This window comes from Equus quagga, chromosome 10 (genome assembly GCF_021613505.1).
Source record: "Equus quagga isolate Etosha38 chromosome 10, UCLA_HA_Equagga_1.0, whole genome shotgun sequence".
Classification (NCBI taxonomy): domain Eukaryota; kingdom Metazoa; phylum Chordata; class Mammalia; order Perissodactyla; family Equidae; genus Equus; species Equus quagga.
This window is the reverse complement of record NC_060276.1, coordinates 92,409,154-92,424,417: the sequence shown is the minus strand read 5'-3', so window position 1 is coordinate 92,424,417 and position 15,264 is coordinate 92,409,154. Positions and strand designations below refer to the sequence as shown.

The following is a 15,264-nucleotide window of genomic DNA, read 5'->3' as shown; positions in this document are numbered from 1 at the left end:
AGCCGCCAACTCACAGCAAGTGGGAGATGGGACACCTGTCCGTAAGGTGAAGGGGATCCGGCAGAGCCCCAAGGGCTTCCAGTTTGCCTGGCTAATTCCTCCTCATCCTTCAGTACTCAGGTTAGATGGGTCACTCTCCCTAGCGGGCCTTTCCTACCTTCAAGTGTGGGTTAGGAGTCTTCCTGTGTGCTTCCACAACACCTCTGTGTCCCCTCACATAGCCTAATTAATGCCTCCAGTTAGATTTTAAACACCGTGAAGGCAGGGGCTTTTAAAAACCTTAGTACCTACTACTGTGCCTGGCATATAGGAGGTGCTCAATTAATACCTAAACAGCCACCAAATCCTGTGAGCTGTCTCTTTCATTAGCCTCTTTGCCATCTTTCTGACAACATGATCAGCTCATAGCTACCCCATTGCCCTTCTTTAGGTCTCTCTTGACATCATGAGACATTTTGTCTGTAATACCAATCACATAATTAAAAATAAAAACTAACCAGTCCATGAAAAGAACACTCCCACTGGTTCCCTATTGCCTAAAAAATACAGTCCAAGCTGCCTAACTGGACTTGTAAAACCAACCATAACGTGAACCCAATCTACCCTTCCACCCATTGTCCTGTTGGTTAGAACACTGCCCCACTGGTCTTCATGTGGCGTGTTTGTCCTGGCTCTGAATCATTGCCCTTGCTGATCTTGGTGCCTAGAATGCTCCCTCTACTTCACCCTCAGCCTGGAGTTTCCTACACATCCTACAAAGCCCTGAAGAAAGCCCTGCTTCCATCCAAGGCCTCACCTGATGGTCTCCCTCAGGAAACTCCCACCTTTCTGATCCCTCTAGTAGTATTGGCAATACCGTTCATTTTATGCCCAAACAGTGTCATGAACTGCATGTCCTATTATGTATCAGTTACATGTACGTATTTTTTCTCTCTCTTTCTAGACAGTGCCTTCCTGAAGGGCTGGAGTCATGTTTAGCTTTTATTTTATATCACCCAGAGCCAAGACTGGCTACATAATTTGGGGGGCCGAGTACAAAATGAAAATGCAGCCTTCTTTTTAAAAAATGATTACGAATTTCAAGGGGGCAACAGCAAAGCATTAAACCCAGTATGGGGCCATTCTGAGGGCTCTTGTGGGACTGTACAGGTCACATGCCCGTGAAGTTAGCCCTGCCTAGATCTATGCATATAGTAGATAATCAATGAACGCTTTCAAATGAATGGATACAGTGAATAAATATATAATTAAATAAGTTCAAGTCTTTCAAAATCATCCTTTAGTTTGTGGGAGAGACTTTTCTCCTAAAACTGGAGGAGGACAGTGCTGTAGGTAACCATTATCACTGATTGACTGGAAAGCATTGGCTGAGGAGAGCTTGTTGTTATGTAAGTATTAATCATAGGGAGTGTTAAGTGTTACATTTCAAAAGAGGATAAAATCATAACTCCCATACAAATATAAAATAAACACATGGCAACAATTTTATTTAACTCATTAACTAATGAGGGAACTAGAAAGGTGTTACAACTGGTTCAAAGGAGAATCTGAAAAGCAGACATATTTTATAGGCCATTAGGAATGCTGACATGAAGTTGCTTAATGCAAAACTGGCTGCTTCCACAAAGGCTGGGGGAAGTCAATCCAACCTCTCCCAGACAGAATGTGAGTTTCTCGGGATAGGAATTATTTACATTACTACCAGTTTTCTACAAGATAATTTTTACCTCTACAGAGTTGTAAAATAGCCTAGTGAGAGAGAATGAAAGGCAGAAATAATCCTGTTGGATGAGCTAGTCAAGATACCTACTAAATTCCAATCTTTCCCACTTTATATAGGAGAAAGGTAGGCCATGCAGGAGAGCGAGCCATCTTGTGTTACTAATCTCCTCTCTGAATATGAGCACCTGGAACTTGGAGGAAATTGTTTCTATTAATAGCTGTCACGTCTCTTGTTTCTGTTCTTGCCTGTGTAATTGAGATTGCCTTTGTTGAGCAGTTTTGAAGGGAAATGTCTTTCCATGAAACAATCAAATTGGGAAGGACTCACTTCACAGCTGGAATAGAAATCTTGGCCAGGTTGTTTGGGATCATTGTTGTTTATGGAAGGACTCCCAGTTTTGCTCTTAAGAAGAGATATATAATTATAAGTACTTTAACGTTACAAATTCTGAACCTCTGTGCAGGAATGGGCAAACTGTATAAACATTTAGCCATTCCAAATAGCCAGGTATGCATAATGCTTACCGGAATATTCATCATTAAATATTAACCCATTTGTAAGTTATGGATCTTCTCAACCTATGTACTAGTTGCTCTTTCTCCAACAACTTAAACTAAATCTCACAGGTAAAATAAGATTCTCTTGTAGAAGATTCTATAGCCTTGCTCCTCAAAATGTGGTCCTCAGAAAGGCAGTTGTTAGAAATGCAGTATCTCAGGCCTCACCTGAGACCTACAAAATTAGAATGGATATTTTACCAATACGTTGATGACTTGTGAGCCTTTTAGAGTTTGAGAAGTTCTGCTCTATAGCATTAAGCCCTGAAAGTCACCTCTAATGTCTTTGATATTTTCACAGGAATTGCCTATCTGTTTGCCAAAGCTTATCTGGTTTCCAAGAAACCACAGTACCTGGACACATGTATCCGGTGTGGGGAACTCACATGGCAGAAGGGCCTGCTAAAGAAGGGGCCGGGGATTTGCCACGGTGTAGCTGGCAGTGCCTATGTCTTCCTGCTGCTATACCGGCTCACAGGAAACTCTAAGTATATCTACCGAGCCCAAAGGTCAGCCATTCTTCATATGTATTTTTTTCCAAATGTTAATCTAATTAATGTTCTGAATAAGTAATAGAATCACATGGTTTAAAAAGTGTAGAAAGAAATACATCAACTGTGCACTCCAGCAATTTAGTTCACTTCCCAGGAGACAATCAGTGTTACCATTTTCTTAGCTATCTTCCCAGAGATATTCTGTGTATATACAAGCAAATAGGCATATATATAAAATTTTGTCTTTTTTTAATACAGATGGTAGCACCTTGCTATTTTAGCGATCACCCTAAATCAGTACATGAAAACTTTTCATTTTTGTTGTTGCCCAGTATTACATTGTATGAATGGACAATAATTTATTTAACCAGTCCCATATAGAGGGATATTTGGACTATTTCCAACATTTTGTATTACAAATAATGCTGTGATGAATAACTTTGTACATATATCATTTTGCACATGTTTGAGTATATCTAAAAGATAAATCCCTACAAGTGGAATTGCTGGGCCAAAGGGTATGTATATTTGTAAATTTTTGTGTGTGTGGTAAGAACACTTAACATGAGATCTATCCTCTTAACATATTTCAAAGTACACAATACCATGTTGTTAACTATAGGCACTATATTTTACAGCAGATTTCTAGAACTTATTCACCTTGCATAACTGAAACTTTATACCCATTGAGCAACAACTCTCTGTTTTCCCCTCCCCCAGCCCCTGGCAAAGACCATTCTATTTTCCTGCTTCTATGAGTTTGACTAATCATGCAGTATTTGTCTTTTGTGACTGGCTTATTTCACTTAGCGTAATGTCCTCATTTATCATTTAGAACAGTGCCTGGCACATAGTAACTGCAGTGTAAGTGTTCACTGTTATTATTACAAAAATTAGAATTATATTATTCCAGACATTTCTCTATGCATAAATGTATGTTCATGTATCTATGTATATATCTATGTATATATGTATATTTTAATAAGATCCTACTGTAATTTATGTATAACAGTACTATACATACTGTTTTTAGCTTATAATTTTATATGAACAATTTTTAGTGGACATTTCAGTTTGTATAGATCTACCTCATTGTTTTAATGGCTATATACTTATTTGGTATAGACATACTATGATTAATTTAACCAATCTTTAGGTAATGGACACTTGGTATATGTACAGTCTTTACTAATACAGACAAAATTGTCCCAAATATCCAATACATACATTTGTGTGCATTTATGCAAAACATTTCTTATCAGAGAAATTTTAGAATTCAAGTAATCAGATCCACAAGTATTTCTAGCCTGTCTTTACCTTTTGCACATTTTTTTCCTATTGTGATGCTTGTATTGAGGATTGTAACTCTTTGTCAATATATGCTGTAAATATTTTTCTACTTTCCCACTTATCTTTCAACTTAGTTCCTGGTCTTTTGCCAGACCAAGATTTTAGGTATTTTTCTTTTCAAGGTTGTCAGTCTTTCAAGATTTCTGGATTTTATATTATGCTTAGAAAGACCTTTCCCATTCCAAGATTACAAAAATAATAACTTATGTTGACTTTTAGTAACATTATGATTTTAACATTTAAATCTTTGATTTATCTAGAACTTACCTTTTTCAGTGGTATCAGATGGATATCTATCTTTGTGGTTTTTAAGGAAAAAACAAAACTTTCCAATGGCATCTCTTGACCAATTACCCCAATGATTTGAAATTCCAATTTTATCATAAACTGAATTTATATAAATATAAGGGTTTGTTTCTGGACTTTCTATATTTCATTATTCATTTATTTCTAATTTTTCTTAGCTCTTATCATGATCTCATTTATTCTTCCAATTGTGTTTTAGAATCAATTTGTCAAATTTTTAAAAATCCTATGGAAATTGAGTTGGAATTTCAATGAATTTACACGTTACTTTAGTGAGAATTAACATCTTTAGAATATTGAGTCTTCCGTCCAGGAACATGGTATGTTTTCCATTTATTTAAGTTTTAAAAAAAATGTCATTTGGCAAAGTTTTGATCTAATGAAGAAGGTCTTGTATGTATGTTTCTTGTTAATTTTATTCCTAGGTGTTTTATGTTTCCAGGTTTATTGCGATTGGAATCTTTTCCTCCATTATATTTTCAGGTCATTTATTACTGATATTTATGAAAGCTTTTTAGATCATACATATTATTGCAGTTTAGTAACCTAAGATGCACTTCTTTCATATAAATCTGCATTGTATCTTATAAATATCTTAAATATCATAATGATGTATCTGGCCACCTTACTGAACTCCATTACTGTTTCTATTAGTTTTTCATTAGATTCCATTGGGTTTTCTAAATAGACATATGTATTATCTGCAAATAATTATAATTTTGTTACTTCCTTTTTTATTTGTATACTCTTTGTTTCTTATTGCATGGGTCAGAATCTTCATTACAGAGAGAGAGTTAATATCCTTGCCTTTAATGCTGATTTTATTAGGAATGCTTCTTTGTTTCACCATGATCTTTTAAATTTGCTTCTTATGATGTATATCATGTCAGATTATGACACACCTCTTTCAAGATAATCCATTGTCTTCTGGTATGACTCAGGGTCAAAGTCAAAGTCTGTCCTATAAACTGAAGGCCCTACGTGATCTTTCCTCCCATTACCTCTCTGATATCATCCCCTACTCTTCCTCCTGGTTTCTTCCACCACAGTGACTTCCTTGTGATTCTGTTAAGATGCCAAGTACAATCTACCTCAGGGCCTTTGACATTTTGGTTCCCTCTGCCTGTAATGCTCACTTTCAACATTTATCTCCCAGTTCCCTCACTTCATTCAGACCTTTACTCAAAAGTAGTTTTCTCTGAAAGGCCTTCCCAAGGCAACTTATCTAATATTCAATGTTAAAAAATCATAAACTATCCTTTATGATATTTGTGTGTATACACTGAAGGAAAAATACTAGCATATGTAAGTCCTCTATTTGAAGCTCCATCGTTGAGGAATTCTGTTAACATATTTTGATTCATAGCTACCTATTCTGTTTAGGTTGCAACCTGACCCTTTATTCCCAAATGTAGAAAAAGAAAGTTGTTTGGGATCTTATCTAGGCTAATGCGATATCACCTGTCGGATAAATTTCATCAGAGATTATCATGCCCTAGAAAACCTATTGCACAGGGTCAGAACAACACTTAGGTTTTTCTGGCAGACCCGTCCTAACTTACAGAGTCTTAATTATAAGGTTCTGGAGTCCAAGGCCATTCAGACAACTTAAAAGTTCTCACTTCCAGGTAGAGAATGAAAATGTAACTGCCAAAGGGGGTCTTCTACTGGCCACAAGACAAGCCAACAGTCAAGAGGCAAGGTGGTAGGAGAGAAAGGGTTTTTATTACAGCTTTCCAGCAAGGGGGGCATTGGCGGACTGGTATCTTAAAGAACCATCTCAAAACTACAAAATTTTGAGGCAGTTATATAGGGCAAATGGGCTGAAAGGTGGGGGGGTCTCAGAATGTTGACCATCTGATGTTGTAGTCCTTGATACTCTAGATCATCCCTTCCTCTCGTCACCAGTGACGAATACCAGCAGAAGGCTTTTTCACGGAGGTCGTTATGTCCCTGGGAAATCTTAGAGGACAAAGTTATTGCCTTATTGAAATAGGGAGGTCTACGTATAAGCCAAGGCTATGAAAACAGCAGACTATGCATATTTTTCACAAGCAGGTGTGTACTTATCTAGGCTACGTGAAAACTAAAGCATTACTAACAAGGAAAAAGGGCAGGGGGGTGTCTTGTTATAGTGCTAACATAGTTCCCCTCTATAAGATGGCTTCCCTTATGCTAATCTACGTGAACCATTGGCTGTATTTATCTTAGCTATTTAGGCAGTGCTAACGAGAATATGCAGGTAACATCTGAATATTGTTTGAGCATTGCATTTAGTTGCTTAGAGTACTGAAATTTCCACTTCATTATAATTCAAAGTTAAATATGTTATGGCCCAAATTGGGGAGACTTCCCTAATTTTGGCAGTTCCTAAAACAATAATGTCAAACAATATGTACCTTCCTGGAATAAACATTACTTGGTCATTGCCTATTACTCTTTTAACACACAGTTGGAATTTATGGTTGCAGAAAAATATTTGCCAATCTTTTCAGTTTCTTCTATGATTATTTAATTATTCAGATTTTCTACCTCTTCTTGAATTAATTTTGGTAGTGAATATATTCCTGTAAAATCATGTAGTTCATATGGATTTTCAAATGTTTGATATGAAGCTCTAACAGTATAATTCTGAATTTTAAATTTCCCATGTCTGTGCTTATATGCCCTTCTGCATTCCTAATGCTTTTCCTTTTTGGTCAGACACACCAGCATTTTGTCTATGTTGTTCATTCTTTCAAGGAACTGGCTTTTGGTTTTGTTTATTAATTCTTTTTGTTTTTCTCTTTTGCTTCCTAATTCATTATTTTTCTGCCTTTATTTTGATTTTCCAGTGTTTCTTTTGTTATTTTCTACAGTTTTTTAAAATGCTTAATTAGAATACTTTCCATCTTTCGGGGCCAGCCCAGTGGCGCAGCGGTTAAGTGCACACGTTCCGCTTCGGTCTCCTGGGGTTCATCGGTTCGGATCCCGGGTGCAGACATGGCACCACCTCGCAAGCCATGCTGTGGTAGGCATCCCACACATAAAGTAGAGGAAGATGGGCATGGATGTTAGCTCAGGGCCAGTCTTCCTCAGCAAAAAAAGGAGGATTGGCAGCAGTTAGCTCAGGGCTAATCTTCCTCAAAAAAAAATATTTTCCATCTTTCTAATAAAAATAATAATAATAAAAACTCAGATCAATGAATTTTCCTCTGAATTCAGTATTGATCATAATCAATAGGTTTTGATATGTAATGTTCTCAGTGTCTGTAATTCTTCTTAGTTCTATAATTAGCATTCTGACTTCTATTTTGACAGAATTTTTTAGAAAAATGAATTTGTTAATTTGAATTTTACACGATTGGGTAGATTTTAGACAATTTTCACTTTAATTTGATAACATACTGTACAGGTTAGAATACAATGAAACTGCTACTCTCATCCACAACTAGAAGGACCTGCAACTAAGATATACAACTATGTACCAGGGGGGATTTGGGGAGATAAAGTGGAAAAAAAAAAAAAGATCGGCAACAGTTGTTAAAAAAAAAAAAAAGAAATTGCTACTCTCGTATGTTGCTGGTACTCTTGTAAATTGCCATATATCATTTAGAAATTATTTTAAAAGCACAAAAAAATGTTTAGCAGATTATTTTTAAGTAAAAGAAAGTAGGATACTAAATATTATACAAACTATAATTTCAATAATGTAAAAAGTAAATCGAGGCTTAGGAAAAAAAGGTTGGAAGAAGAGAGCAAAATTAACTGTGGATTTCTTTTAAAGTATAGTGGAATGATTGTCTCTGTTTTACAAATATTCTTGTATAATATGTTAATGTGAAAAAATGATATTTACCGTGTATCGAATGCTTGCTGTATGCTCAGAGCCTAATGTGTGTTATCTTTAATCTTTACAGATAATCTTGTGCAATTCTGCAACTTCACCATTTTAAAGTCAGATTAAGAAATTTGTCAAAGGTCATATAACATGAAATTATCAGAGTTGGGTATTGTAACTTCAAAGCCCTTCCTCTTTCTACTACACCAAGGCTTCTTAACCTAGGGCTAGTAAATTTACTTGAGAAAAGTGTTACATCTCAAACTGAAATGTAGCATTTCCTTCAATTCTGAGTGTAGGTAATAAGCCACAGGAGAATTAGCAGTAGCTGTAACTCTGTCACCAATAGAAGTCATAGGTATTCTCGTATCATATTACTCTTGTTGCAGATATTGTGAAATGTATTTTACTCCCATTACTACTTAGAAATGTCAGCAGTTATTAGATCCACTACTAGATCTTGTTATTTTATGTATTAATAAAGAATACATATATTACTATTTCATAAATTTGTTTTTAAAATTTTTGCTAGTTGTGCTTTAGTATAATTAATTTTCTTGCAAATCCTGTGTATTTTGTTTTATACATTTGAAGATTTTTTCCCAAGAAAAAGTCCAGACTGCCAAATGATCCATAGCACTAAAAAGGATAAGACTCCTTGAAGCTATACCATGAAGTTTCACTGTATAATTACAGATTTTGAATTAACTCTTAAGGTGCATCATTATTCTACTGTTTAAAATTTTGAATTCTATTTAAAAATTGTTGCATATTCAGGAAAACAGTTGATAGAAAAATGGTACCAAACAGAATTGTAGTATGTTTCCTGCTGATTTATTTTAAGCTGCTGTCAGTAATTCCAAAAGCCCTAAAAAGATCAAATAAGTAATTATTCTTCATGGGACGCCCATATACAGTCACATGCTACATAACGACGTTTCGGTCAACGACAGATTGCATGTACAACGGTGGTCCCATAAGATTAGGAGCATAGAGCCTAGGTGTGTAGTTGGCTATACCATGTAGGTTTGTGTAAGTACACTCTGTGATGTTTCCACAATGACGAAATGGCCGAATGACACATTTCTCATAACGTGTCCTCGTCATTAAGCAACGCATGACTGTAGTAGCAATAATCTGAATTTATGACAGTATCATCTCTCAGGCCTTAACAAACCTGTGAGCTCCAGCCTTTGAATTGGTGATTATTTTTGTTGATGGGAATGAGTAGAACAGATCAGTAAAGAGATGACATAGGTGACAGCACTTTAAAAGCTGTAAACTACTAAAAATGTTCCTCATTATAAATAATTTGAATAGGATTTGTAGCAAATACAGGTAAAAGAAAAAAAGATCTTTCATAGATAATTTAGAGGCCAGTGATTTATTTTTAAGGCAGATGTCCTAAAAATAATCTATCTTGTAGCTGAGTTTGCTATTTGATGTCATGATTATAAAATGTTGCTTGCCTTTTCCCATTCATCTTATTCCTTTGTTTGCCCAAAGCACAGATTGTATAAAATCTTGCCCATTTATTTTCACAGTCTCTGCTCTCTGTCACATATAAATGAAACCTGGCTCAGGAATAATATGCCTGCAGAGAAACAGCATATTTACTCTTTTAAAGGAAAAGTCATATATCAGCTTTCTTCTAGTCAAGATAAATAAAAAGATGGCTATTTATCTGTCTTTTTTACTTTTAATTATTGGATGACTGAAGGAATGAAATCCTCAGAAAATACCAAACTGCTTTGCAAATGTTGAAAATAGCTGAATCTGCTTGCCAACATAATTTGTTGTGAAACATACACAATTACATAATGGCTTCTCTTTTTTTTAACAGGGGAAAAAGACTTTCTTAAAATATTATACAATTCTGGAAAGAAAATGATGCTAAAACTTTAACTTAGCAGAGAGGAAGAAGCAGCAACCCAAGGCCAATAATATGGAAACACTCAAGTTAAAACTGTTCATATTTTCTTCTTCTTCTCTTAGGTTTGCTGAATTTTTGTTTACTGAGGAATTCAAGGCTGGTTCTCGGGTCCTTGAAAGTATATACAGCTTGTATGAAGGCTTCTCTGGGACGGTGTGCTTTCTGATCGATCTGCTGCAACCCAATCAAGCTGAGTTCCCTCTCTTCAGCGTCTTTGTTTAGAAGGCTTCATCTCCCACTGTGGCCCTGCAGAAGTTCCCTGAGATTTCCTGAGCCTACTCAAGGCAGTTTCCACATAAGCCACATTCAATGGTATCACAACCAGGAGCCTTAACATTGCCTCCAGAAGGAAGGAAGGAAGGGAGAAGGCAGGTGAAGGTAACATGATACCAGACTTAAGGGAGAACAGTCTGAGAACCTCAAAATAAAGATACCACAACTCTTCTATTCTAAAAACCGTAGAGATTTAATATTTCATGGAATAGATGTGAAACCAGAGATCAGAGAAAAAAGGGAAAGAGAAATGATCTGTTTTTCAGTTATGGCATAGAAAACAAAACTGAAATGTGGACTATGGCAATAAAATGCCAATACCTTTGCAATTGGAAAGAGAGGTTGCTGAAGGACAAAAAGGGAACTCTTGGTTGTCCTATGGCTTTACTTATTGAAATTCATGATTTTTACTGAATGGATAAATTTGCATATGAATCTCTATTTTTTATCATTACCCTGGGCACTTTAAAGAAATCATATCATAACTTAGTTTAAACCCTGAAATTTGAAGTTTCCTTAGGCCTTAGAGCATCTCTTTTACTGGTTCCTTTTTCTTTCCTAAAACTCAAGTAGTGAAATTTGTAGGCTAGGAAATACTGTAGCAAATGTTGCTGTCAAGTGTTTTTCTCAATTTGAAGCGTGAGCTGTGTATAGTCTATTGTTAGTAATTTTTAAAACGCCTATGTAATCCCTATGAAGCTATTAGCTGAGCTGTAAAATATACTCGTGGTAAAAAATCACTCATCTCAAAGGTCAGGGTAACCACTACAAAGGTGTGTCATTTCTGCCTTTGATGGAATACTGTGTTCCCTGGGGCAGGCAGACACTGGCTGAGAAAGAGGCTAGTGATTGTGAAAAGAACATTGCTGAATTTTATACTATTAGATTAAAAGATGAGTGAATTCCCTGGCTGATCACCTTACCTTCCAAGACACAGGCTCCACTAGAAATTGTCTACAATACTCACTGAGCCAAGGTGTCATATTAAATTCAACCCTGCTGTAAACACATAGAAGTTGTAAAACTACTTCAAGTAAATAGTGAGTTGCAGAACACTGTAGGAGTGTCTGTCACTTTAATACTCAGAACATGAGTTTACTCTTTTCCTAGAATTTGGCCACTGGCAATTTCATATACTAGAGTGAGGAGGAAATTGCATACTGTATAAAATTTAACAATTATTTAAATACTTGCTAAATATTTGGATATATGCGATAGATGTAAACTATATATGTGTATTCTACATCTGTCCCCATGTGAACCCCAGCACTTATTTAGTTCAGTAGTTCCTAACTTCTTGATTCAGAGATGAACTTCGGAAAGAGTTGTGGAATACTCTATTGCCTAAAAATATTTGTGTGTGTGTGTTGTTGTATGTGTGTGTGTTGTGTTGGCATGTATGTGTGTGTGCCCATGTGCTTATGTGTGTGTGTGCATGCTCATTTTTCTGAGAAGAGGATCTCTAGCATTCATAAGATTCTCAAAGGATCTGTGGCTGAAGAAGGTCAGAACCGCCTTTGTGTATTTAATGACTCTGTTTATGTTTGGAGTCATCAGAACAAACGAGGACAAAATGGTTTTGAAAATCATGCACCTTTTTAGCTTACTGTTTCATTTTCACATCCTTGGATATAAATATATAAAATTGGCCTCAGTTGTTCATCTTTGAAAATACTCTGGTTGGAGCAATACCACATAAATAGCAGATTTTGGATGACTCTCAAAGTTGGGTTCTAGAAGTTCTTTCATGAATAGTCAAGGACCTCTCAGAAAGCCTTAAGGCAAAATGCCTTCTGCAAAGTAGTCTCCTTTTGGAATGATAGTGGTACCTGCTTTTCACCATCTGGTTTTAAATTCATTTCATTTGACCCCTGTAGGCTGATGGTAATAAGCATCCAGTATACAGGGCTTTATGGAACACATGCTTTTCTCCTCGTCCAGCAACCTTCGAGGTGATTTAGGTAACTGATCCAAAATCTCACAGCTAGGAAGGAGCAGAATGAGGATTCAAACCCAGGGCTTCACTTCACAAGTATACTCATTCAGTATTCTAGACTAGCATCTGGGGATACAGCAGTGAACAAAATACCTCTGGAAGTTACCTTCTGTTTCTGTTTGCTGACCCTTCCACCATTCATCCCTGAGACCTAAAACCTAAAGCACTGAGAAGTGATAATCTAGCTCAACATATCAGTTTCATTTCTAGAACTTCAGAAAAAATGGACTCATTCCTGCTCACCCGCCCTTTTAAGGTTCGGTAGGGCAACTATGATGTTGTTGTGCTGACCATTGTAGAAAGGCAACCCTTTTGTGTGTCAAATCCAAGCAAAGGCCGTGTTTGGGTGTGTCTTTATGAATTGACACCTCGGTAAATTAGAAACAAAGGTAAGCTTGTTTAGCACTTAAACATGTTGAAAGTTTTCATTTTCCTGAAAGAGTAGAATTACAGGTTTGGGACGGTCCTCTTCTATCTTCTTTTCCCAAGAAGAGGGAAAAAGACCCTGAGTGCTGCTATAGAAAGGTGTGGCATGTCACTTCTTATTTAATTAACCAACTGCTTACCTTCTATGTAGTAACATTCTTTTTTGAATAGTGCATGTTGTCTCTTGAAGGCCACGGGAGCATTTTTCATCACCACTAGTATAGCTTTAATGTTATTTACTATATGTGGCATGAACAATTATAAACCCTGAAGGTAACAGTGGAAATATTTGAGGATAGATTGAAAGAATCTCTCAACAATGAGGAGACTGCATTATGCTTTGAGAACAGGAAGTTTTGGAAAATATTAAAACTCTGTATTTTGTTTCATTAACACAATTACATATCTTCTCTTCCACACATAACCCAAAATATTATTTATCTTCATTTCTCCCAATCCCATTTCAGTCATCAGTTTCTACTTTTTTGTTTCATTTGTAACTTGATAACTGAGAACAGAGGTTTGACAGCATATATTTCCCTGTGCTTCTGCAGGTAACTCACTGCACTGTTAATACTATTCACTTTCTGATAACTCAAGAAGCAGTCATTTTCTTGGTCTATGCTAAATTGGAACTCTTCCATGGTAATTTATATCTTTAACTTTCTTTGACACACTAAGGTTTTAATCAAGGTAGTACTCGAGCTGTTGCAATTTCTGTAGAGAGCAAATCTCAGTAATTTCAGTGCAACAAATATAAGTTTGTGATTTATAACCATGTTAAGGAAATACATGATTAAAAGGAAAAACCTATATAACACAAAGAGCTCTGTGTTGGAAATCTTAAAGCCTTGCTCTGCCACTTCCATGGGCTACTCTAATCATCGTCATCATCATCATGCTCTCCACCTCACAGGGTTGTCATGAGGGTTGTCAATGATAAAATGGATATAAGAGAGATATGTAATATGCAGGTCCTTTATATATTTAAAAAGAAACTATATTTTAAGTACCTACTATGTGCATAGAAAATCATGCTCAATGATGACTTCAAATAAGCGTTTCAGCCAAATGGAATCTCCACACGTGAGTGCAGTGCTTGGGGGTCTGGATCACTTGCTGGATAAAAGCCAAGTGTTTGTGTTTTATATTCTAGAACCAATCCTGACTATAGCATTTGAGCCTCAGAAGGGTCTGATTCACTGGGGCTTAGTACATAGGAATACACTAGTTTAGCTTGGGAGCTCCTTTTAATGCAAATATTTATTTTGCTTGCTGGAAACAAAAGATTACAGTGCCAATAATGAGAAAAGGAGCTGGTAGGCTAGGTCTGCAGAGCAAAAATGAACTGGGAAATAAAGTAGTTTTGGTTGAGTTTAGTCTGCACTTTAATTCAGGCCTCAGAATTGCATGACATATAGCAATAGAAATATACTCTCAATTGCATATAAAGCCTTCCTTTGGGAACCTGGGTATTTATTCAACACTGTCCCAAATTAATGGCTAAATGACTCAGCCTCAGATTCGCCAAGGCCATGTGATCTTGGCATAAACTTGGCAAGGAAACCAAATGAGAAGGGAGGCAAAGGGGTGAGTGGGGGAAAGCTTGCTGCAGCTCAGCATCTCAGTGTGAGTTGTGGATGCATGTTTAATTCTGCTAAACCCGGTGGCGTAGTGGATAATTTGCATGCTCCACTTTGGTGGCCCTTTCAGATCCCAGGTGCAGACCTACGCACTGCTTATCAAGCCACGCTATGGTGGCATCCCATATAAAAAAATAGAGGAAGATGGGCACGGATGTTAGCTCAGGGCCAATCTTCCTCAGCAAAAAGAGGAGGATTGGTGGTGGATATTAGCTCAGGGCTAATCTTCCTCAAAAATAAAAGAACCAGTCATCTTACTCATGTGTTTTATTGCTTCCTGGGACCTCTAATTCCGCCTCCCTCCCCCTACTTCAGCAACTTCTTGTCTGTCTTCTTCTCTTGAAATAGTACATTCTGATATGTTTTCTTCCTGTGTCTGCTTAACCATGTGACTCTCCTTTCGCCTGGGATGGCAGGTCTTATCTCTTCCATCCATGTCAGTTCGTAGCTAAGAGCTCCAGGCTCAAGAAGGCTAGACTCACCTCTGGACAGAAGGGCTGAACTCAAGGTCAGCAGCAGCTGGAGCTGGGCCCATTCTGCAGTCAGTGTGGCTGTGCATGAGAATAGAATGGCGGCTGCGTTTATCCTGCTTCTCCTCCATAAAGAAACCCAGTCACTTTCTTTGTACTGTTGTGGGAAGAAAAAAAAAACACTTGATTCTACATTAAATATCTGGGCCTCCTGCATTATCATAAATCTCATACTGAGGGTGTCCTCTCTCTCCTTGTTTCTTTAATTGAAAG

The 15,264-nt window shown here is 36.8% G+C and overlaps 1 protein-coding gene across 1 annotated transcript in view; it reads left to right on the top strand.

Moving 5' to 3' along the window:
• LANCL3 (LanC like family member 3) overlaps nucleotides 1-14,570 on the top strand; it is an 87,888-nt gene extending 73,318 nt beyond the window's left edge. The window contains exons 4-5 of the mRNA XM_046672750.1: nucleotides 2,582-2,789; nucleotides 10,246-14,570. Of these exons, the coding sequence (XP_046528706.1) occupies nucleotides 2,582-2,789; nucleotides 10,246-10,405 (368 nt within the window). The 3' untranslated portion in view covers nucleotides 10,406-14,570. The remainder of the gene's footprint in view (nucleotides 1-2,581; nucleotides 2,790-10,245) is intronic.
• Nucleotides 14,571-15,264: the final 694 nt, after the last annotated feature.